General features: G+C 34.9%; 1 protein-coding gene across 2 annotated transcripts in view; it reads left to right on the top strand.

Annotated features, from left to right (window-relative positions):
* CtsL4 (Cathepsin L4) overlaps window positions 1-25,285 on the top strand; it is a 90,733-nt gene that overhangs the window by 44,124 nt on the left and 21,324 nt on the right. For both annotated transcript variants that reach the window (XM_070112393.1, XM_036374051.2), the window contains one exon: window positions 16,518-16,653. In XM_070112393.1, coding sequence (XP_069968494.1) covers window positions 16,518-16,653 — 136 coding nt within the window. The remainder of the gene's footprint in view (window positions 1-16,517; window positions 16,654-25,285) is intronic.

The raw sequence follows: 25,285 nt of genomic DNA, 5'->3' as shown, positions 1-25,285 counted from the left end.
TATACATATATTTCTTCTAATATTTGGTGATAATCAGTGGTTAGGCATATTTTCTCAGCCATCATGTTGAACTTATTATAAAATATACCAGACAACAATGCTAAAAAAGTTTCTTAGAGTGCTGGACTTTGTATAGAGCAAAAAAATCTTTTTAGAAAAAATTGCATGAAATAAATATTAGTAATGTGGTATCAAAAGGGCTAAAGACCCTTTTTATGTGGTTATAGATAAACTGCGACCCCATAGGTTTACATGCTACTGTCTATTATTTCAGTTTTGCGACACATTTTAATATGAAGGTCATGAGGTGAACTGTAAACTCAAGAAAATTACATTTTTACCTAGCGCCGTTGGCAGCTTATGAAAGGTTTAGATATTAAGACAGAAAGAAGAAAATCTACATACCTGCTCTACATATGTGTATACCATACTTAATTATATGTAAGTTATTGTTAATTTAGCCTTCATGGGTAGACCCTTCAAAATAGGTACCATAGATCCACCTGTTTTAGAAAGCGTTTAACAAAAGTAATTTACAGAGGGGTTTTCCGAGAACTTAATTTCAATACAATGAAATAAACTACTAATTTCTAAAATATAAATATAACTAAATATTATGTATTGTTATGTTAGTGAATAGCTAAGTAATATATAGGTATACAAAAGTACGTAAGCTGTACCAACATGTTGCAAGAGTATAATAAATATCAGTACACTGTGTTTGTAGTTTCAGTTTCACTAGATGTCTTTACCAGCAAAGTGCTTTATTCAAACTAATTTTAGTGTATTAGTTATATAGTGTTTAAAGTATTATTATATTCAGTGACGAGCAAAACCGTATTATATACAGTAGCGAGCAAACACATATACATATGTGCACCAGTATATCATAGTACCTATACACGGAACAGGAAAGGAGTCATAGCAAGGACTTACAAGGACAAGGACAAGGACTAACAGTGAAAGAGAGCAGCACCTAGGATCCAAATTTTAACACCCGGACGGACGGAATTATATAGCTATTATATATAAGTATTTTATATATTAAGCCATTTATTATTTATTAATTATGACTCGATTAAGTAGAAAATCTATATTACTAAGTCGTCTTCAGAATAGAAGACGTATGAGAGTTCTTCGTGCAAACTCTTTATATAGAGATAGTGAGCAGTCACAAAATACTGTCAGTCACGCTAATCGTAGATTAGATTCCGATGTACGTCTGTCCGAACAAATTATCAATACAAATCAACATAGAACCAGGCGGGAAAATCTCGAGGTACGATCTTTTGAACAAAATGTAAATACTGTTCAACATAGAACGAGGCTGCAAGATCCGCAAATTCGCTCTGAAGAGCAAATAAGAGATACTCGAGGTCATAGGTCTCGGCGTGAAGACCCCGAGGTTCGATCTGTTGAGCAAGTTGCAAATACTGTTCAACATATAACACGGCGGCAAGATCCACAAATTCGCTCTGAAGAGCAAATAAGAAATACTCGAGGTCATAGATCTCGTCGAGAAAATCCTGAGGTACGTTATGATGAACAAAGTATTAACACTGAGTATACAAATTTTGAGCGCATTCGTGATCAAATGCGAAGGGAACATGCAAGAAGAAATCCTGAAATAAGGAGAGAGGAGCTTGATAGAGAAACACAACGTAGACAGCTTAGTAGGAGGGGTATGAGGGAAGAAATTTTGAATTAGAGACGTCTTAGACAAGGTCAAGTTCGACTTCGTAGATCTAACCCACTCAATAGACAAATTGAAAACCAAAGGCAGTTCCAACGAATCCGATTAACGAGAGAAAATAATGTTATAGAAACTGATAATAGTGGCAATTTAACAGATTTCAAAAACATTTATTTCCAAAATATAAATACGGGCCCTACGGAAATATGTATTTGCTGCGGCGGCTTATGGTTTTCACACCAAGTTCGCAAATTAAATTTCGAAACTATTGCGCAAGGTCACCCGAATGCTGCATCCGCCTTCTTTTTAATGCAAAAATTTCCTTCAGAAGATGGAAATTACAATTTTTGTGCTACTTGCAAAAATGCGATTGTCAAAAAGAACGTTCCAAAAATATGTTTAGCTAACGGTCCAGACTTTCCTGAAATACCGGATTGTTTGAAAGGTTTAACCCCAATTGAAGAACGTCTCATAATGCCTAGATTGCCTTTTATGACAATCCGTCCGTTAGGATATCAAGGTCAGAGTTTGCTCAAAGGTGCTGTTGTTAATATACCAATTTCTGTTAACAATATTGTGACATCTCTACCAAGGTCCTTTGATGAGGCTCATGTTATACAAATTCACTTAAGAAGGCGTTTGGAATACAATCATGATTACATGATCGATACCATACGCCCCGCAAAGATTATGGAAGCTTTGCAGTTCTTAGTGAATACCCCTCTGCATCGTGAGCACAATATACATATTAATGAAAACTGGATTTTAGAATTTAATAACCAAGAAGAAGTTCCGTTTGTTGCATCTGCAGAGGATTCCCGATTGGTTCAATCTTTTCATGCGGCACAAACTTCTCATGATAATCCCTCTGGTAATAATATTCCCACGGGTCTTTTACCTTCAGAGCCAAATCCAGGCGGTCAAGAAACTCTTTTGGACAATATTCCTGTAGAAAACTTAGACTATAACCGTTTAGTTATAGCGCCAGGTGAAGGACAAAGACCAATTGACATTATTCAAGATAATAATTCAGAAGAGTTGTCATTTGGAACAATATATGTTGGGCAGAAGCGTACATGCTCTGAAACGTATAGCAAGATAATACGTTCTAAAATTCGCCGTTTTGACAGAAGAGCGTGTACCATTCCAAAGTTGTTCTATGATTACAAAAAATTAGATCTGCTACAAATTAAGAATAGTACACCATTTGCCTTAGAAAGTTTTCAGGTTGCAACCGAGTTACGACCCAAAATCTATTAAACGAAAACTTTGTTCAAAACTTGATTCAACACGATGATGGTTACAAGGTTTTGAAAGGCGTTAGATCCCCAGCTGCGCACTGGGAAGCTGAGAAGAAAAAGGCAATCGCTATGATTCGCCAATTTGTGCTTCCAACCTTCTTTATCACTTTATCGGCTGCAGAATCTCAGTAGGTTGAGCTTTTGGTCATCCTCTCTAAAACTGTTGATTCTAAAGATATTTCGGAAGAGGAAGCCAACAGTTTAACAACCCGAGATAGATATCGTTTAATTCGGTCAGACGCGGTTACTTGTGCTAGATATTTTGACTACCGCTATCGACAAATTCTTAAGCTTTTTAAAGATAACGCCGGCATTTTTGGAGAGCATTTTGTTACAAATTTCTACTGGAGAGTGGAGTTCCAACAGAGAGGTTCTCCGCATGTACATGGCATGTATTGGCTTAATAATGCTCGAAGGATCAACCTTCAAGATCCTCAGACATTCTCTGATGTCATTAGTTTTATTGACAATTATATTTCTACCGATGGTTCGATCAGCCACTTAGAAAATTATTTGGGTTATCAAAAGCATAACCACAGTCGGTCTTGTACTAGGGAAATAAGAGGACAACAGTTTTGTGGTTTTGGTATACCATATCCACCAATGCCCTCAACGCAAATACTGTTACCTCTTAGAGGAACAAGTCAAAACTCAGATAGACACAAGGAAAACTTTTTCAAAATTCAAAACGTTTTAAATTCAAATATGACTACAGAAGACATTTCTAATTTAAACGATTTTGAACACTTCCTGTCTGATAGTAGAATAAATATGTCTTTTGATGACTATTTGTTAGCCCTTAGGTCAAGTTTAACAAAACCCAAAATTTTTCTAAAAAGAAAATTACAGGATCGTTGTATAAACGCTTATAATCCTCTGATTTTGGAACTCCATAGAGCAAATATGGATATCCAATATATACTGGATGCATATGCTTGCTGTTCATATGTATATAATTAATTATATTAACAAGTCTAACAGTGGAATTTCTAGGCTCTTAAATGAAGCTATATCAGAGGTAAATGCTGGAAATTATACTATTAAGCAAAAACTTAAACATATAGGTCACAAATTTATATCAGGCACAGAAATATCTGCACAAGAAGCAGTATATTGCTGCATTGGGCTCCATCTTTTGGAAGCAAGTAATGCAGAAATATTTATAAATACCTCTCGACCTGAGGAACGTGTTCGAATGGTAAAACCTAGAGCGGAACTTCAGAACCCTCCTTCAGGTTCGACTGAAATATTCGTAGCCGGTATTTTAGACCGTTATGTATAAAGATCCGATCAGTTAGAAACTCTTTGCTTAGCTGATTTTGCATCTATGTATAAATATGTTAAATCTAGTAGAAGAGCACAAGTCAAATATCATGAAGAAGAAGAGAGGGAAAATGATAATTTACCAGAAAGCGGGGTTGTTATGCTTCTTAAAGACGGTAGCGGTTTTGTTAAGAAACGTACCAAACCTTGTATTATTCGGGTTTAACCCAGATTTGGCAGCAGTTGAGTATTTCCACGCTTTACTATCCATGGCGGAATGAACAGCAAGATCTCATTGTAAACGATAATGAGCAGACTTGCATAACACATCGTATTCTAATTGAGGAAAATCAAAGAAAATATGATGTTTATGAGCAAACAGCAAAGAGAACTTGAAAATGTTCTAGAAAGTCTTTATAATGAAATAGACTTGGACGAAGGTGCTCAAAATGAACTACTTATAGTGTAAAATGAGTTCAGAGTGTTGGCACTTCCAGAAATAAACCCAAATATAAATTTGTTGGACTTGCATGGCGAAGATTCAACAGATAATGGCACTGAATCTGATTGCAATATAAGACTTATTAAACTACCCCCTTTAATTCCAGTTGAGGAATTATTTTCTTTAGTTCAAAGTCTAAATACTAAGCAAAGAACCTATTTGACACATTTGACGCACCACCTAAAAACAAATCTTCCATTTTATGAGTTCATTGGCGGCGGTGCTGGTGTAGGAAAGAGTCGTTTGATATCTGCAATATATCAAGCTCTTAACCATCGTTACAATGGTTCTTGGTCTTCTACACCTGGATCCAATCCAAGTTCCTTAAAAGTTCTTCTTTGCGCACCTACGGGTAAAGCAGCATTCGGAATAGGTGGAATGACCCTTCATTCAATATTCTCTTTACCTGTTAATCAGTTGAATAGATAGTTGAGGCCACTTAGCAATGACACAGCTAATTCATTGTATCTTGATGCGAGATTAAAACAAATTTTCAAAACAGACAGCCCCTTCGGTGGTATACCGATCATAGTGTTTGGTGATTTGAAGCAACTCTCACCTGTTGGAGATAGGTGGATATTCTCTCCTAATCCCAATGATGCATACAGCACTTTAGTTGGTTCCCCTTTGTGGGAGTTATTTAAATACTTTGAATTAACAAAGATAATGAGACAACGGGAGGATCAGGCCTTTGCAATTGCATTAAATCATATGGCATCTGGTACTATGACAAATGAGGACATATCACTCATTGAAACTCGAGTAGTTAATTTCGAAGAAGTTCCCGATGATGCCATACATTTATTTTGGTCCAATGAAGAGACAAATAACTTAAGCTCAGTCGAATCCCAACAGAAGCTTTCCTTTCAACTGCAAAAGACTCAGTTAAAGGAATTGGTATAAATGAAAATGATAATATTTTGGAAAGAGTTAAACTTTTCAAAACTTCTGAAACGCAGGGACTGCCCTATGAATTGACACTAAAAACCTCCGCCAAATATATGATTACAGTGAACATAAACACGTGTGATGGCTTGGTTAATGGGGCAGCTGGACAACTTATGCAAATTGATTTCCATTGTTCTTTTCCAACAATTCTGTGGATTAAATTTTTGGAACCTTCTGTTGGTTTGATAGCACGATCAAAAAAGCCTCATCCTCTAGAAAGTTCTTAGACACCAATTGAAAAAGTTCTAAAATCTTTTCAATATAAAAGAAATGAACAAATGTCAATTGAAAGAAATCAGTTTCCAGTTGTTCCGGCTGAGGGAATAACTATTCATAAAAGTCAGGGTGCCACATATAATAAAGTTGTAGTTCATACTCGACCCAGAATGCCTAGAGCTTCAATATATGTCGCTTGTAGTCGAGCTACTTCTGCAGAAGGTCTATTCATCATAGGAAATTTTATTCCTCCTAACAAATTTTCTGAATCGGATCCCGTATTTAGGGAACTGAGGGAATTGAACACAAATAAAGCTTTGACAACAAGTTTCAATTTTATGATTTCCCGAACATCAGGACATCAAATTTTATTCCATAATGTTCAGAGTCTTCACGCTCACATTAATGATATAAAAAGCGACTGTTTGATGCTATCTTCAGATATTTTATGTTTTGTAGAAACTTGGAGTTATCCTTGCGAAAGTTTTGATATACCAGGATTTACTCCAATTAACGAGCTGAGGATAGATAGCACGGAAACAAGCAACAGAAATAAACGGGGCATTATAATATATGCAAAGCATAGTAATGCTTGCTCTATGAAATCAAAGTCTGTGAAGAAAATTTATTTAGGCCGCAAAGTTTTAGAAGCGGTTTTGTTTAAATGTTTCAATATTAATATTCTGGTTCTATATAGAAATTCAGCTTTCTCTGTCAGACAATTAATTGTAGAACTTCAAGAAGTCCTTACTTCTGAGTTAGGCAATCAAAATGTGCTAATTGTTGGAGATTTTAACATTTGTTTAATGTCTACAGGGACTGCAATAAGAAATCTGTTCCAAGAAAAAAACTTTAGTTCCCTGCTTGGTGCAGAATATTCAACTACACCTGCCGGTACACAAATTGACTGGGCATTTTCAAACATGGATCCTTCCCGTGTAAATACAATTACTTTTGAGACAGTATACAGCTATCATGACAGTATTTGTGTCTCTATTTCGAACTAAAGCTTTCAGACTTAGTGCAATAGTTCTTCATTTTTTTTTCCAAACATAATCGAACTGGAATGGTATAGGAATTTTGACAGTAGTTTTTAAGAGAATTTTGAGAAAAATATGTAAATAATCTAATTAAGAAATTTTAAATTATATATATAATTTGTAATTATATATGACATTATTGTATAAATATATGATAGAAATTAAATAGTATAAGGAAAAAAGAAATATAATTTGGATATATGTATAAGAATCTCTACAAAAATTTATGTTTAATATTGTAAATATTATATACAAATTAATATAATAATATTATATCAATTTTAGAGTTGTTAATATTTATTATTTTTAAGCTAAACATGTATATATAAACTATAAACTGGAACATCGATATAATAAATAAAAAATGTTATTCATTGTCCAAAAACGATTTCTTTTCATACTTCTCAATACAGTTGTAATGCATTCTATATAAAAAAGCGTATACAAAAAGCACAAGAACGATTTCTCATAATTTGAGTAAATTTAGTTTACAAATTGCTCAAATTATTTTCACTGTGAGTGAAAAGTAAATAACTAAGGCAACAGTTCCTACTTCTAATTATTAAAATATATAAAGAAGTCTCAAACGAATATACCATTTAATTTTGCGAGAGTATAAAATGTTCGGTTACATCCGAACTTAGCCCTTCCTTACTTGTTATATACATATTCATTTACTGAATTTTTTATTAATATGGTATCATCCACCATTGCTACAGTTTCAGTTTTAATATCTATTTTATACCGGCATGAGTTAGAAAAGATACAGTTTTTACTTTTTCTAATTCTTTAAATAAAGCTGTTTTTTTTACTCAGGCAACTTGTTGCTACAGAGTATAATAGTTTTGTTCACCTAACGGTTGTTTGTATCACCTAGAACTAATCGAGTTAGATATAGAATTATATATATATAAATGATCAGGATCTCGTATACTCGTTTGAGATTTCTTCGTGGATTGGCTGATATTTTCAGTAGAAGGTCAACTATAGGCACTGGGGTCCACATATTTAGTACTTAGGGGCTTGAACATACTTTAAACGCATTATTCACGCAAAGTTTTACCCCGGTACAATCATTGATTGATTTGCATACTGGAAAGTGGAAGAATCAAATGGAATTTAAAATGGTGTTATATGGGAAATAAATATAACATAGAAATATGAAAAGAATGTTATAAAGCGGGTTTGGTTGAAATCGGTTAAGCAGATCTCAAGATATGGGTTTTCACCTAAACGTGGGCGATGCCACGCCCACTGTCTAATTTTGAACGCGGTTCCTATAAAGTTATCTCATACCATCCCAGAGATAAAATTAAATGTCTCTGGCGTGTTTAGTGCTTGATTTATCGCGCTTTTAGTAGTTTTTAACAGTACCGTTATATGGGCAGTGGGCGGAGTTGCCACCCGATTTCAACTATTTTCACACCATCAATACAAGTGCTAAAACCATTTGCTTCCAGTGAATTTTGATCATTTTTTTATCTTGATCATTTATATATACATAACCCTATATCTAACTCGATTAGTTTTAGGTGATACAAACAACCGTTAGGTGAACAAAACTATTATACTCTGTAGCAACAGGTTGCGAGAGTATAAAAATACTAAAAGCGCGATAAATCAAGCACTAAACAAGTCAGAGACATTAAATTTTATCTCTAGGATAGTATGAGATGACTTTATAGGAACCGCATTCAACATTAGTCAGTGGGCGTGGCATCGCCCACTTTTAGGTGAAAACCCATATCTTGGGATCTGCTTAACCGATTTCAACCAAAATCGCTTTATAACATTCTTTTCATATTTCTATGTTATATTTATTTCCCATATAACACCATTTTAAATTCCATTTGATTCTTTCACTTTCCAGTATGCAAATCAATCAATGATTGTACCGGGGTGAAACTTTGCGTGAATAATGCGTTTAAAGTATGTCACCTTGTGACCGAAAATTCTTTAAATTGAACCAAAACTGTTCAAGCCCCTAGGTACTGAATATGTGAACCCCAGTGCCTATAGTTGACTTATTACCGAAAATATCGGTCAACATAGAACAAGGCGGCAAGATCCACAATGAAATCTAAAACGAGTATACCATTTGACTTTGCCAGAGTATAAAAAGTTCGGTTACATCCGAACTTAGCCCTTCCTTACTTGTTGGGTTTGGTTTTATTCCATTACTCGTTAATATGTGGCCCAAAAAGTCAGTTTCCTTTTGTAAGAAACTACATTTTCCTAATTGGATCTTCAGATTAGCTTCTTTTATCCTTTCGAAAATTTTGCTCATATTTTCTAAATGCTCTGTCAAAGAAGTACCGAAAATCTGGATATCATCAACGTAGACGATTTTTCAAAAGATGGAACTTTGTGTACATTTGTCTGATTTATGTCAAATATGCCAAGTTATGTTCGTAAACTTGTTTTTAACGAAATGCCAACTTTATTATATCCCTCTCGTAGAAAGCTGTGTCCCTATTGGCAAAAAACGCGGCCCAACTTCTCACCATTAAGCGCGTTCGCCAGGAAAAGATGTTAATCAGTTGGTGCCGGGTCCGGACTATAAGGTGGGTGCATTAGGACCTCCCATCCGAGCTTCCGGCGCGTCACCAAGGACGTGTGTGGCCTGGCGTTGTCCTGATGGAACACAATTCTGCCTCTGTTGATCAAAGATGGCCTCTCCTGGATGAGTGCTGCCTTCAAGCGGTCCAGTTGTTGGTTCCAAACGGTTTTCTGGCTTATATTTAGTTTCTTAGCAATTAAATAAGTGCTCACGTGACGGTCTGTTTTCACTATTTCCATGATTTTATCGCAATTTTCGACGACAGGCCTCCCGACGCGTGGTACATCTTTGACATCGAACATCCTAGCAAACCACTTTTGTGCTACACGTTCGTTTACAGTATCGGGCCCCTAAACTAAATTAGTTTTTTCAGCCGATTTGGCTGCTTTTTCGCCTTGATCGAAGAAAAATTGTTAAATATAGCGAATTTTCTCTTTGCTGGTGTCCATCTTTGACGAGCGCTCACAACGTGATGAGTCAATCAATCGAAAAACTGTCAAAGACAAACTCTTAGCGCGAATAAACACGTTTTCAGCGCCGTATAGTATGACATGATGCGACACGTAACACTAGTACTATGAATATATATATGTTTATATAGTCTCGGAGTACTGAATTCATAAGACGCTGGAACGTTGACGGAGCATTTTTAAGGCATGGCATCGTCAAAAATTCACAATGACCCAGTGGGGTAAAAAATACAGCTTTCTTTTTGTCACTTTGCCAGGTCAATAGAGGAAAATTATTGTGCTCTGCCTAATTTGTCCATGATACCATCAATATTAGGTATAGGGAATTTATCACTTACTGTAATTTCATTTAATTTTCGATAATCGATGACAATACGCCATTGTTGAGTTTCCGATCTATCTATCTTCTTATGGACCACCCACAAAGGACTGTTATAAGCAGAATTGCTTTCTTTTATTATATTATGATCTAACATTTCATTTATTTGCCTCTGAATTTCCGATTCGTGAGCCCCGTTGTAATTATCTTATGATTAATTTCATGTGTAAAGGAAAAATTATATCCTGCCTTTAAAAATAACTCGTTATATTCTTGTAATACTTGACTTGACTTTTTATCAATTGGCTTTCTTCGGGATTTAAATGCTTTAAGTCTAAATTTTGCATATCACTGAATTCAAGTGCACAAATTTTCTAATTTTTATAAGGGCTAACTGTATCAAAATGTTATTATTCTCTACATCAATCTTAGCTTTAAGAAGAATTAGAAAATTTTGGCCTATTATAGCTTGGTAGTTTTTGCTGTAAAAATCAATCACCTTCTCTGAGAAAGTGCCTGAGACTTTTAAATCTTCAGGTATAGGGGTAATTGTTTTGTCCGTCCCTTGATGTATGCCATTTATAATTCTGTACCAAAGGGGTGTTTGAAGTTTTTGTTTGGAAAGACGATTTTGCCTATTTGTCGCGTCCTTTGAAAAAAAAATTTGTTTTCTGTGACTATATGAAATAGCTCGTTTTTCATCTAATAACCTAAATTTTGAGTAACTGTTATACATCTCTAATAAAGTGACATTTTCATCTAAATGAGTTCGGTAACTTCCGTCGATCTTTTCTAACAATATTTCTCTAAGATCTCTGTCTACATTCACAGGTGTATATATTGAAGGATTTGCTTCATCAAATTCATACAGTTCATTAATTTTATAACTGAGCTTAAGAAGAAATCAAAAAGTTCTCTTAAATTATTAACCTTTATCTCTTTGCACTGGTTTAATATTTGCCCATACGTTTCCTGTGGTTGGAATGTCTGCTTTAATCATCATTACATGGGGTCTATTGTTGCATAAGATGAATCCTCTGTCCACAGCGTTGATGAATGCGAGTAAATTTTTGCCTTTTGTCCTACCGTACGATTTTAAGTGGCGAAAGGGACTTATTATTTTGTCATCTCTAAGAGCGAGTTGTTGTCCTGGTTGTTGGTTGTTTAGCTGCTGTTGTTGTAGTTGCATTTGCTGCTGCATCTGTGATTGATGTTGCTGCATTGCGTTTATAACCTCTTCCTGTCTTCTTATTAGCAAGTTCCTGTGCATTTGACATGTTTCGATTTTTATGAAAATGCTCGTGTCTTCTTTTCATAAATCTACTTATTCACTATTAACAATTTGTTTACTGTTGTTTACTTTTTGGTGTTCTTTTAAAGTTTATATTTATTTTTCTGAAAATGCTTGTGGCTTTTTTTCACAAATTCTCTAATTTAGTATTAATAATTTGTTTACTGTTGTTCACTTTTTATTGTTCTTTTAAAGTTTATATTTATTTTTATCAAAATGATTGTAGACTCGCTACCAAACAAAAAAAATCCTCTGCGGCTGCGCCAGAAACGGAATTTTAAGAAAAGCTTAACCGTGTTTATTCCATTAATTGAATCTTAAGATTGACTTCTTATGAGCTATTTTTGTATGCTTATTCCTAAATGTAATGTTGATTGCAAAATATGCAATTGTGCATATATTGTGTGTTCTGATAAATGTTTTGTGTTTGTAAGTAAGTGTATATGCTTTAGTTAAATTTGTGTGTATGTATCTTTTTATGTGGAAATATGTTTGCGTTTTTGTGTGGAATGTGACGAGTCAGTTGAATTTATTGTAAGTGTGTATGGCTACTGGGTGGGGGAATGTAACTCGCGCGGTATCTTGAGGGGGTCACCAACAAAATATACTCGTATGGTATGTCGTCGCGCAAGAATTTTTGCGCTCGAACGAATAGCGATAAAAAGCAATATAGAACAAAAGGCCGAATGCGTGTTATTTTCTTCACATTATACTTGTAAAACGGAATGCATTTTATTTAATCAATTGTGACAAGTAATGTGTGACAGGATTGCAGCGTGCTAAAATTTACAACAAGAAGTGAGTGATGCCACTTAATTAGCAGGTGGTGCTCTGAGCGCTGTCAACATATATGTATGTATTTATTACATTTAAACACACAATTTTTTGCGTAAAAACTGGTTAACTTGTTATTGCAAAATGAATAATATTACAAGTTTATTGCGGTCGAAGCTTGTAACGGTCCATTCTCACGAAAGACCCTAATGTAAATTTTTCATTAAAAAAAAAAACTAAGAAAAAGGCATAGTTCCAAATAGAAAGAAAAAGTTATTTGTTTGTAAAAATGTACATTTTGTTTATAAAGGAAGTAAAAAAAATTCAACGTATATTTTATTAGAAAGAAAACATTGTAAAAGATAGACCAGCTAGTTGTTTTTATAATGAAATACCTTTCTTCGTATACGCAAATGTTTAAAAGTACTTTTTTCAAGCGTTGAAATTTTTAAAATTCATAACTCCCAAATTTTTTCATATTTAGTCACAATTAAAAAATACGTGCCTCATAGAATACAAAAATTTAAATTTGTACGAAAAATTTTTTATGTGAATTTTGGATATAATGACCTATATATAAATGATTATCATGATGAGCTGAGTCAATTTAGCCATGTCTGTCCGTCTGTCTGTATATTCGCAAACTAGTCGCTTAGATTTTGAGTTATATCTGTAATTTTGCACACGTCCTTTTATCCCCAAGAAGCTACTCATTTGTCGAAACCGCGAATATAGGACCACTATAGCATATAGCTGTCATACAAACTGATCGATTAAAATCAAGTTCTGTTATAGAATCCTTTTTAACACGCTTATATCAGAGAATGTAAATGAATAGAGAAGGAGCAAATGTTAGCTGTTCTAAAATGTTAATTGCGATGAAGGAACATCGAAAACGCGCAAGTTCGAAAATAAAATGTCACCACAATTATCAATTTACGCAACGAACTACACCACTCTATAAGCAAAATGTATGTACTTATATACAATACATATGCACAGATTCTTTGATATGCGCATAAACAAAAATTGCAATAATAAAAACGAAAGTAATTGACTTCCGACAAGAAAATATAAATAATGAGGGAAATAATATTAAAATATAATTCAAATTTCATTTAATAAAAAGAGGTTATAAAAATAAAAAAAGACAATATAAAAATATGATAGGATTTGAACTTAGGCAAAATATTTCACGTTGCAATAAAGAAATCTGCTATACAAGCAGCACCACAGACGATATTAATGCAACTTTGTCTAATCTGTGAACTCAAACAGCTATTGTTGTTTACTTGCTTCAATATACATATGTATGTCTATATGTGAATATTCTTGAAATTGCCTTCCTTCATTCGCATGTCCAAATATATTTGCATATATGTACACATATGTACATATGTATGTACCTCAATATGTCTTTCGCAAAAAATCAAACATTCGCGCAAGTGACAAAAAAACGTAGACGCACCATCATCGGCCAATAATATTCAAGCGAGCTCGTGGCATATTTTCTAAGTATTTCATATTACAACGACAACAAATTCATTCATAAGGAACGTGCGTCTGCTTCAAAGCAAAGTGCGCTCGTTCATAACTCTGCGCCGCGCTATTTTTCCTGTGCGCCTGGTAAACCACATTTGGTTTTCATATAGAATTCCTACCGCAAATGCGCGAGAATAAAAATGAATGAAATTGAATTTGAATGTCTTCAGTAAAATTGAAGAAGTTTCAATTTTACAACTGATCCTACCATTCCCCTCGCATTTGTATTTTGCCCACAAGCTGCCTACTCGCAACGATGCTAAAAATCAGAAATTGAAGAATTTGTCTGATGTTCCCTTCAGAAAGGAGAATTGGCAACATGACCTCTTAGCGAGTTAAAATAATATTTATATCTTTGCATATTATGCACTAAATATGGCATTAAATTAAAAAATTTATATAAAATTGCCATTCATAAGAAATCTTTAACTACTTCTATATATTCTATGCACACGGCATATAGTACTTTTATATGTTTACTTATTATCATTATTTCATAGTTTTTCGATTTAGCCGATTTTATCTAAATACGACGCTATGAAAATGCAGCCCAATCGGTAATCGCAATATTTCAAAAGAGCATAAGTCAACTTTCAATAGCAAACCACTGCAAAAAGGACAAACGAGACAACATAGCCGACCGACATTGTCGCAAAATTGTCGATTCAAACAAATTTTGTCAACTCCGCAAAATTTGGCGTCAATATGTATGCGGGCTCGGTTTTATGTATGAAGGTTTGTCGACAAAGTCGTCTTTTCGTTTTTTTCAACAACACAATGTCTACGCGAACTCGCCGTTATTTCGTTGGCTTGCCACCATATACAGAGGCTTTCTAACTGAGGACTCTTAGTATATTATTATGTTGCTTAATTTGTATTGAAAAATACTGATGCATTTATGAATTATTTTCGTAATATAATATATATTATATATATATATAAAAACACATTTATTCATACCTATAATCGTTTTTAAACTAAATTCGATAAATAAAATATATATCTGAAATAATTATGTGGCAGTGCGCCCCAATCCCTCCTTACCTGCGATCGTTCAACACGCAAAAAGCAAAAAGTGTGTACAAAAGTCATTGCTTGTGCGGGGCAAGAAGAAGCAAGCATCAGCGTACGTGTATTTAAGAATGTATGTGTGATTATCACATTTGTGTAAATACGCATAAATAAGGGAATATGCAATAAACCCAAACATATGAACATATTTTCCTGAAATATTTTAATTATCTCAGGAAGTTAAGTATGCTATTAAAGTAATTGAATTATGATATGCTTAGATTCCAATTAATAAAATAAAAAATTAAATAAAATTTCAGTTTCATGAGTTTTAGGATTCGAACGTATAGGTTCGTATTCGGATTGTGCTTAACCCCTTCCCGCTCAGCCACCACAAAAGTGGAAACGCGGCCGCTTAGCCACCGTTTTATTGTTATCCTTTGTTTAATAAGCAATTGCTCACATAACGCACATACATAAGTTGGAAAAATAGCCTATTAAATGTTTATTTTATTATGAATTCTGGGGTTTTTACCGATAATACAGATTTTTAAGAAGGCTTTTCATAATTATAAATTTGTCATTTCATATAAATTGAAAACATAAATCTAAATAGGTATGCGCAACGATTTTTCATTTAGGAATATTCGTTGTGTCTATTTATAGCATTTCGCACATTGCGTGGTGTATTTTTATTTTTCGAAGTTCTATTTTTCTAAGTTCCCTCATCTGGAACTACAAATTAGTACTCAAAAAGATTTCATTTAACATTTGCTCCTTCTCTATTCATTTACGTTCTCTGCTTATATTATTATATTAGTTTCACTTGTATGTCTGTTTGTAACTAAACTAAACTCGATTACAAAGTATGCGCAAAATGTTTGCATACTTTTAGGCATATTTTGACATCTCAAACGGAACAAATCAACTGAACAGACAAAACAAAAATTATAATATTTAGGATAAAATTTTTTAATGGCAGATCAAAATACGGAATTTAATAAAAAATAAACAAGAATTAAATAAATGAGAAGTTATTCATTATCACATCATTATCATTATTCATTTTCAAATTCAATCTTATCGAACAACTATCAATTAATATACAATAAATATAGTTTAAAATAAAAAAATTAAAAAAACACGCTTTTAAAGAATATCGAACTAAAAAATTGAAAATAAATATAGTTTAAAAAAACTAAAGACACACGCTTTTAAAGAATATCGAACTAAAAAGTTGAAAATAATTTTAAAAATTAACTTAAACAAATAATATATAAAAAATACTAGTATAATTGAGGAAAAAGCGTGGAGCGCTCGATATACGAAAATTATGACACAAAGCGCCTTAAGCCTTTTTCTCAATTATACTAGTATTTTTTATATATTATTTGTTTAAGTTAATTTTTAAAATTACTTTTTAGTTCGATATTCTTTAAAAGCGTGTGTCTTAAGTTTTTTAAACTATATTTATTGTATTTGTGAATGGTATTATAGTTAGTTTCGGTGCAATCGAAGTTAACGTTTTTTCTTTTTTTAGATTAACTAAAATTAACACTTTCTAAAATATAGAAAATATTTTTTTAGTCCACAGCAAATTGTAGATTGCAGCGTAACATTTGGGAATCAGGGTTGTACTGGTGGATCTTTAAGGAATACCCTTAAATATTTGGAGGCGACGGGTGGATTGATGCGCGAACAGGATTATAAATATGTATCAAAGGTAATTACTATTGTAATCCGTTCTCGATTTCATTGAACAATGAATGTTGAATTCTTTCGCAACATTTTTATACTCTCGCAACCTGTTGCTACAGAGTATAATAGTTTTGTTCACCTAACGGTTGTTTGTATCACCTAAAACTAATCGAGTTAGATATAGGGATATGTATATATAAATGATCAGGATGAAGAGACGAGTTGAAATCCGGGTCACTGTCTGTCCGTCCGTCCGTGCAAGCTCTAACTTGAGTAAAAATTTGGATATCTTTATAAAACTTGGTAGACATGTTTCTTGGTACCGTGAGACGATTGGTATTGCAGATGGGCATAATCGGACCACTGCCACGCCCACAAAACGCTATTAATCAAAAACAAATAAATTGCCATTGAAATAAGATACAAGACTGTTATTTGGTACACAGGATCACATTAGGGAGGGGCATCTGCAGTTAAATTTTTTTTTTTAAGTGGGCGTGGTCCCGCCTTTAATAGGTTTAATGTGCATATCTCCCAAACCGCTAATGCTATAATAACAAAATTCACTGGAAGCAAATGTTTTTGGCACTTCTATTGACGGTGAGAAAATAGTTGAAATCGGGTGGCAACTCCGCCCACTCCCCATATAACGGTACTGTTAAAAACTACTAAAAGCCTGATAAATCAAGCACTAAACACGCCAGAGACATTAAATTTTATCTCTGGGATGGTATGAGATGACTTTATAGGAACCAAGTTCAAAATTAGACAGTGGGCGTGGCACAGCCCACTTTTAGGTGAAAACCCATATCTTGAGATCTGCTTAACCGATTTCAACCAAATTCGGTGCGTAACGTTCTTTTCATGTTTCTATGTCATAGTGCGAAAATGGACGAAATCGGACTACAACCACGCCTACTTCCCATATAACACCATTTTAAATTCCACCTGATTCTTTCACTTTCCACTATGCAAATCAGGCAACAATGACTGTATCGGAATAAAACTTTGCGTGAATTATGCGATTAAAGTATGCCACCTTGTGGCCAAAAATTGTCTAAATCGAACCAAAACTGTTTAAGCCCCTGAGTACTAAATATGTGGGCCCCAGTGCCTATAGTTGACCTTCTACCGCAAATATCAGTCAATTCACAAAGAAATCTCAAACGAGTATACTATTTGACTTTGCGAGAGTATAAAATGTTCGGTTACATCCGAACTTAGCCCTTCCTTACTTGTTTAATATAAAGTTTTGTCAACACTTGAAAATATTGTACCGTCTTTTGAGCGGCAGAAATTGCTAAAGAACAAAATGTTGGGTTACACCCGAAATTAGCCCTCTCTTAATTGTTTACTAATAAATTTAATTATTAGAATCTTGCCAAAACACCGTGGTTTACCTTTTAGTCGCATTCGGTGTTCTTTGCATCAGTGCTGCCACATCTGCCGCGCGTTAAATCTGCACATCTCGAAGAAAGTGTTGAGGGGAGATTTGAAAAATACGGAAAAAGCCGACTTCACATATTTTCTATATAAAACGTCTTGAAGGTACTATTTATGTACAATATAGGGTATAAAATTACATAAAAGCAAAGCAAGATTCATATTTACATGTACGATGTAATAGAAGTTCTACAAGAAAATGTATATTGTATGTATATAACCTATTATATTCGAAAATATGATGTCTTTTTATTTACATGTAGTGCTTCTCTCTCTTCTGTGCTCTAAATTTAAAAAAGCGGCGCGTATGTATACTATATTATTTTAACATTGGAATTTTAAAAAAAAATTTTGAAACTACATTTAGTCAAATTTCGCTCTATTACATTCTTTAAAAATAATGAGTACTACAATTATTCTTAGATGTCTTTGTTCATGTCTTTAAGTAACTTTGTATAGTCCACATCAAAAATCGAATAATACTCTTTACACAGTTGTCTAATGTTGCGCTTTTTAGTTTTATTCAAATTGGTTTGGGATAAAACTCTCGCAATTAGCGGAAGAATGTGGAAGCACTTGAATTTTGTCAACTAATTTGATAGCTAGTATAAACTCTGGGAACCATTGCCAAGTGTTGTAGCAGCGACGTTCTTCCAGAAATTCAGAGGGTTTTTGCCGTTCTGAAACAATCCTTTTACTCTACTGAACTCGTTGTGAGTTTTCTGTAGAATGAATCAGAAAAAACAACAACTTTAGCAATATTTCGTGTGCGCGGCAAATGATTTGGATCTAAAAAAACAAGACTGAACATCTTTTTCAGCAAATATAAAACATTTGTTGATTTCTGTAGCCAAAGTTATATAAAATTGCCTACATTTTTCACGAAAGAAATCGATATCTTGATTTGCTTACTTTTAGCCCAATATCCACATCTAACAAGAATCGCAATTCAATTGATTATTTTGACAATTTGTCAAATTCTGTAAACTCCCCATTGAATTTTTTGGACATAATCTTCTTTTAAATAGCAGGAAGTTACTTTTTTGAACAAGTCTTCCATTCAACTATAAAATATACTTAGCATAAAACATAAGGATACTTCCAGCCTTTTAAGTATTGATTAATTTAAAAAAAAATTCGAGCTAATGCTTCTCAGCTTTTTACGTTGGAAATTTCTGTTAATCAAACATCGAATTCAGCAATACCGTATATTTAGAACCATTGAGAGAGTGAGAGAAAGATAGTAGAAAAAGGAGCAAGTGAAAATAAGAGAGGTCGGAGTCCGACTGCGTTTCGTTTTCTTAATCTTCCTAGCAAAAAGTGTGTTTTTTTCTATCTTCGCTTTTTGAAAAGAAAAACCCATATGCTTTTTTTTCCAAATTCATATTATATATATTGTATTATATAAAAAAGGAAAATAGACATTTTGACATGGAACGTTTAAAATCCGGAACAATCCAGGTATATCATAAAATCCGAATTTAAATCCGCAAGACCTTTAGCAGACTCGATAAATCCGGTGAATCCGGATATATCCGCAGATCTAGCAGCACTGCTCTACATTGCATTAGCCTTTTGCCATTCGGTTGCAGAAATCGGTTAATATGTAAGATATCTAGGAAAATTTAAGATGGGCAGGAAGTTTGGCTAAGGAAAGTATTGACCAGATACTACCCATTTCGAAAAGGGCAAAAAGAGTACGATATTATCTAGTATAGATTCTTTCTAAATTTAAGTAATATTGTAACGGATTTCTCTATAAATCGTTTACGTAAAATCTTTTTTTTAACTTCGATCACTAAATTGTTAAATAAAAGTCCCCATTTTATCGCTATACACTTATCTTTATTTTTAATTCAAACAACTTAACGCTTATTACTCGTTATTCGAGTTTTCAACTTATTGTTTATAACTCTTTCCTAAGCAGCACTCTAATTAGAACTGTGTTTGCCGCACAATCCGACAGCCCTTATATAGTAGATTGTTAACAAAACTTCGCCGAACATTCTAGTAACTACGAATTTCCCTATCTAGTTTGTTCTAGCAATTCATCGTCGATTCTATTTTGTTTGGGCAATCGTGTTAGCCACACTGCCATCCACCTAAGTCTGATCATCCGGATTAGATATATTTGCGGTACCAAAAGCTGCAAGCAGTTCCAGATGAACTACCTTAATTTTATTCATAGGTTTTCCAATAGTCTGTATGCGATACACTACATCGTTTAGTCGTTTAATAACCTGGTATGGTCCTTCCCAATTACGCTGTATTTCGGGAGACAGCCCTTTCTTTCGTTGTGGGTTTAATAACAGTACCCAATCGCCTTCACTGAGAGTTCGATGCCTTGTCTCCTCCGTTGCCGTTAATTCCAAACTTCAAATCAATCGGTAGCCGAAGATCATTACCAAATATTACCCTTGCTGGAGTCTGCCCCGTTTTATGTATGTACAGCGAACCGATAAGCCATCAGAAGCAAGGAAAATGGGTATCCCAATATTTATGATACTTTGATCAAATTTTCTTACAAAGTGTGATTGAATCGTTCTACCATGGCATCGGACTGCGGATGTAGTGTAGTTGTACGGGTTTTCCGGTTACTCGGTTTCTGGCACATCTCGTGAGCTAGAGCTCATTCAAAATTTCTCTCTTGGTCAGAATGTAATTCTATTGGAACACCATATCTTAATACCCAATTTTTGGTGAATACATTCACTTCTGTCTCTGCCTTTTGCTTAGGAATTTGCCAAAACATATTTTTTTTCTAATTTGCTGATAGGAAATGGGCTATATCCATGGCAATTCGATCAAATGACACACCCGAGTTGAACTGTTTCATCTGATCATGACTCCTGGACCTCGGCACTTTGGCAGTAATGCACTCGACACAATTGGCGATCCACTTCGTAACTGATTAACGACAACCAACCCTGTAAAATCTTTGTTTAAATTTTTCCAAGGTGATACCCACTCTGTCCTACACTGATCCGTTGTGCAGCTGGTTGAGAAATTCGTGTATTCTTACCTTCGGGATAATCATCAGAGCTCTGGATTTTTGCTTCCCATACGCGATGCAAGCAGCCAGACCCTAATTTTAAACTATTCCATTGAGCCCAATAAGCATTTACGCCTGGGCTTTCTTTAACTATTTCTTCTCTTGTGGGCAGTTTATTCATCTCCAATCCATGTATCATACATTTCAAATCTGGATCTTCTTGCTGACATATCCGTTGTTCTTCCGGATCCCAATCTGATGTTACTGTCATTAATCGGACATCGATAATGTCTTCTTTAGTCTCAGCCATTAAGCAATGTCTGCATTCCAAACTACAGGGGCGGCGGGAAATAGCATCCGAATTTCTATGACAACCGCCCTTGCAATGTTCTATAGAGAAGTCGTAACCTTGGAGTCTCTCGATCCATCATGCCAACTGGCCTTCTGGGTTCCTGAATTGGAGAAGCCATTTAAATGCTGCATGATCTGTCCTTACGAGAAAACGTGGCCATAGAAGTTCTTGTGACAATGTTTGATTCATTTCTCCAACTCCAGTAATGTATTTCACCCTCCAAGTTACACAATAATCACTTATTGTCTGGCTGTAATACGAAACCACTTTCTCATGGCCGTAAATGACTTTCGATAAAACGACTCCTACTGCATACCCATCAGCATCAGTATCCAAAATAAACGGTGGTCCTGGGATCGGGTATGCTAACATTGGTGCAGTACTTAACCGTTTCTTCAGAGTTTAAAAAGCCACTTCCTGTTCTTTATTCCACTCAAAGTCTCTACTCTTTTTCGTCATTTCATGAAGGTTACTAGTGACGCAGGCAAAATTTGGATAATCGTCGATAATAAGTACACAATCCAAGGAAACTCCTCAATTCATGTACATTTTAAGGAGTGGGTCAATCTTTTACTGCCTCTATTTTTTCATTAGCTGTGCAAATGCCCTCCGTTGTCACTTTGTGTCCTAAGTACCTTACTACCTTTTTGAAAAGGGATAACTTCTTTGGGCTCAGCTTTAGACCAGCGCTAGCTATCAGTTTGAAAACCTCTTCTAAGTTCTTAAGGTGTTCATCTAAGCCTTCACCCAATACGGTGATATTGTCTTTTTAAATCAAGTGTTTGGAAGCATCTCGTGCCTAACAACGAGTCCAGAGTGTCATCTATTCTAGGTTGTGTCTTTCTTCGTTACATCATTGAACGTTTCACGAAAATCCTCAAGTTATTATCATTCTTCTTCACAGGTACTACAGGTGGACTCCATGCACTCGCTGCTGGTTCGATTACGTTGCTTTCGCTCATTTCACGTATGGTTTGGCTTACAACTTCACGTTTTGCTAATGGAACGCTTTGAGAACGTGACGAATTAGTCTTGCGTCATCTGTGTGAATAAAATGTTTCCCAACATTGGTTGTTCCTGATTTGAAATCGTCGTTATCAAGTATGGATGAGTATCTGAGAAGGAGTTGTTTAACCTCATTTTGAAGATCTGCCTCTAGTTTCTCGGTCCGTGCGTTAATTTCGCTCAATAGGTCATTTTCGGCCATGGAATCTTCTTCAAGACGGATTTCGCACTTCATCACGGTATCAACCTCTTGACACTACACTAATATAGCTCCGCTGGAAAGTGTGATTGGTGACTCGAACTCATTAAGTACTCTTACTCAAAGACTTTTTTCTTGTACTGTCATAAACAAAGTATTGCCTATAAGTAAGTTTGATGTAATTCTTCAATGGTTTCACAACCCAGAACTTGTTTCCCCATAGTCTCCATTTATTTCTGCCCAAATGATTGCTTATGACTCTCTGCTATTATCACTCGCCTAACGTTGTACTTGTTATCATAACCGAACATAAGTTTCACTTCCATATTTGTATAAGTCATAATCCTGTTTTTCATGTCGATTTTGATTCCTTGATTTGCTAGGAAGTCTACTCCAATTATGACTTCGTCAGCGCCATCTGCCACTATAAAATTGTGTACCATGGCAGCCTTTCCAATTACGATCTCGCACGTTACTTCTCCGAGAACTTGCGTATCTTACTTCTGCCCCAGCTAATGGTCTTACTCCTTTAGGAACCAGATCAGATCGAATTATGGCATATGACGCGCCCGTATCCTCCTCAACCTTGCGTATGCGTCGAACTGAATTATTGGACGCGTTAAATTCGATATTACAATTGCGTACAATATGACCAGTTTTTTGGCAGTTGAAGCATTCAACCATCATTTTTCCTACGTGTTTTTGTAGATTTTTCCAGTACTTTCTGCATATTTTCTTCAACTTTTGCAAGTAATTGGTTCACCCAGGTTTTCCTATTTCTCTTGATGAGATTTAATTGTTCGATTGCTGAGTAGAGATGCAGTTCCCTGGGTCAGAGTATATAAAACATTTTCCGCAAACGTCAATTAAGCTAACCAGTCAATCTCTGTAGAAATTACTCCTGCAGATACTCATGGGCTTTCTGGCGACAATTTTCCAACTCGATTTCGAAGATCTGCTGTGCTCACTACATAAGCGTCTTTCTATTGCACCCACAACGTTTCTTAATTACTCGATTCGCAGTTTGGAATGATTAGTAATATGCAGCTCCTTTTATTGCAACAAACAATGAAGCTACTTTACCTTATTTGCAGATGCCGTCTTTTCGAATCCAGTGTTTATTTACGTGAATCTTGCGTTGCGAACAGCGCCTCTAACTTCGCATCCAATTGTGCCAACATTTGTGTTGACACCTTTGCCATTTGTGAGGTCGCCAGCGTCGACATTTGCGCTGACATCTGCGACATCGCAGCAACAATAATGTTTATGTTCATAACCTGTGACCTATTTTATCTTCGTAGTCTCTTCCTCTAATTCCAACTGAGACATATTCGTTATTATTAATGTTTCCTGCTTCCATGGCCTCCCGTAACCGTGATTGTTACTTGGACTTTATTCCATATGTTGCCAAACAATGTTGTTCCAGGTCCTTTTTAAATTGTGTAATGATCAGATCGTTAAACGTAGCCATTTTTCATTCCTTGGGAATTTATTTGACAACCCTACTTCTGACACCAATTGTAACGAATTTCTCAATAAATGGTCAACGTTGAAACTCTTTCTTCAGTTCGATCACTAGGTTGTTAAATAAAAGTCCCAATTTAATGGCTATACTCGTACACTTATCTTTATTTCTAATTTGAAAAAACTTGACGCTTATTACTCGTTATTTGAGGTTACAACTTATTGCTTATAGTTCTTTACAAAGCAGCACTCTAACTAGAACTGTGTCTGCTGTATAAACCGGCAGCCCTTATATAGTAGATTCTTACCAAAATATCACCACTCGAACATTCTGGCAACTACGAAGTTCGGTGTCTGATTGATTCTAGCAATTTGTCGTCGATTCTATTTTGTTCCAGCAATCGTGTTCGCCGCAATATATTTCACAGATATTTTCGAGACAGCCATAGGCGCTGTTGTCCACATATGTATTTGGCATATGGGTGGGTTGAGAAGTTATGGTCTAGTTTCTAAAGTTTTTAAGCACCATTTGCGCAAAGTTATGTTCCATGTAACTTCATTGGTCCTTGGTTTATATACTGTAAAGTTAAAGAACTTAATGAAAATTAACATTGTTATATATGGGGAATAGGCGTGGTTGTAAACGGATTTCGATCATTTTCGCAGTGTGATATATGGAAAACAATGTAAGGACAATGTGTGGAAGGACTTGTTCTCAGTAAGTTTGGTCGATTTATATTTATTGGAGAAATACATATATGTACTTTAAACCTAATAGGAGGCCACGCCCACTTTTTTTAGCCAACACTTTTCCTTTAGAATTTTTGGGAGGCACAAAGAGCACTTTCTTTTGTTTACTGTTACCAAGATTCTCAAGTCTTTTAACCTCTAGAAAATAGTTTCCTAGAAAATCTAGATAAACTAAGACCACACCAAAATATTCAACCTGCACTAACCCTTTTTCCTAAAGCTCCGGTCTGCCTAATACATAACAGGATACATAAAATTTGCAACGCTGTTTGTAACACTCAACAGAAAACTTCGGAGACCCTATAAAGTATATGGATATAAATGATCTGTCTGTCTGTCCACCTGTATATACGCTTACTAGTCCCTCAGTTTTTGAGATATCGATCTAAAATTTTGCACGCGCTCTCCGCCCAAGAAGCTGCTCATTTGTCATAGCCGCCGAAATCAGACAA

Source organism: Bactrocera oleae, chromosome X (genome assembly GCF_042242935.1).
Source record: "Bactrocera oleae isolate idBacOlea1 chromosome X, idBacOlea1, whole genome shotgun sequence".
Classification (NCBI taxonomy): domain Eukaryota; kingdom Metazoa; phylum Arthropoda; class Insecta; order Diptera; family Tephritidae; genus Bactrocera; species Bactrocera oleae.
Note: the sequence above shows the minus strand (reverse complement) of the source record. Positions and strands in the feature narration are given on the sequence as shown.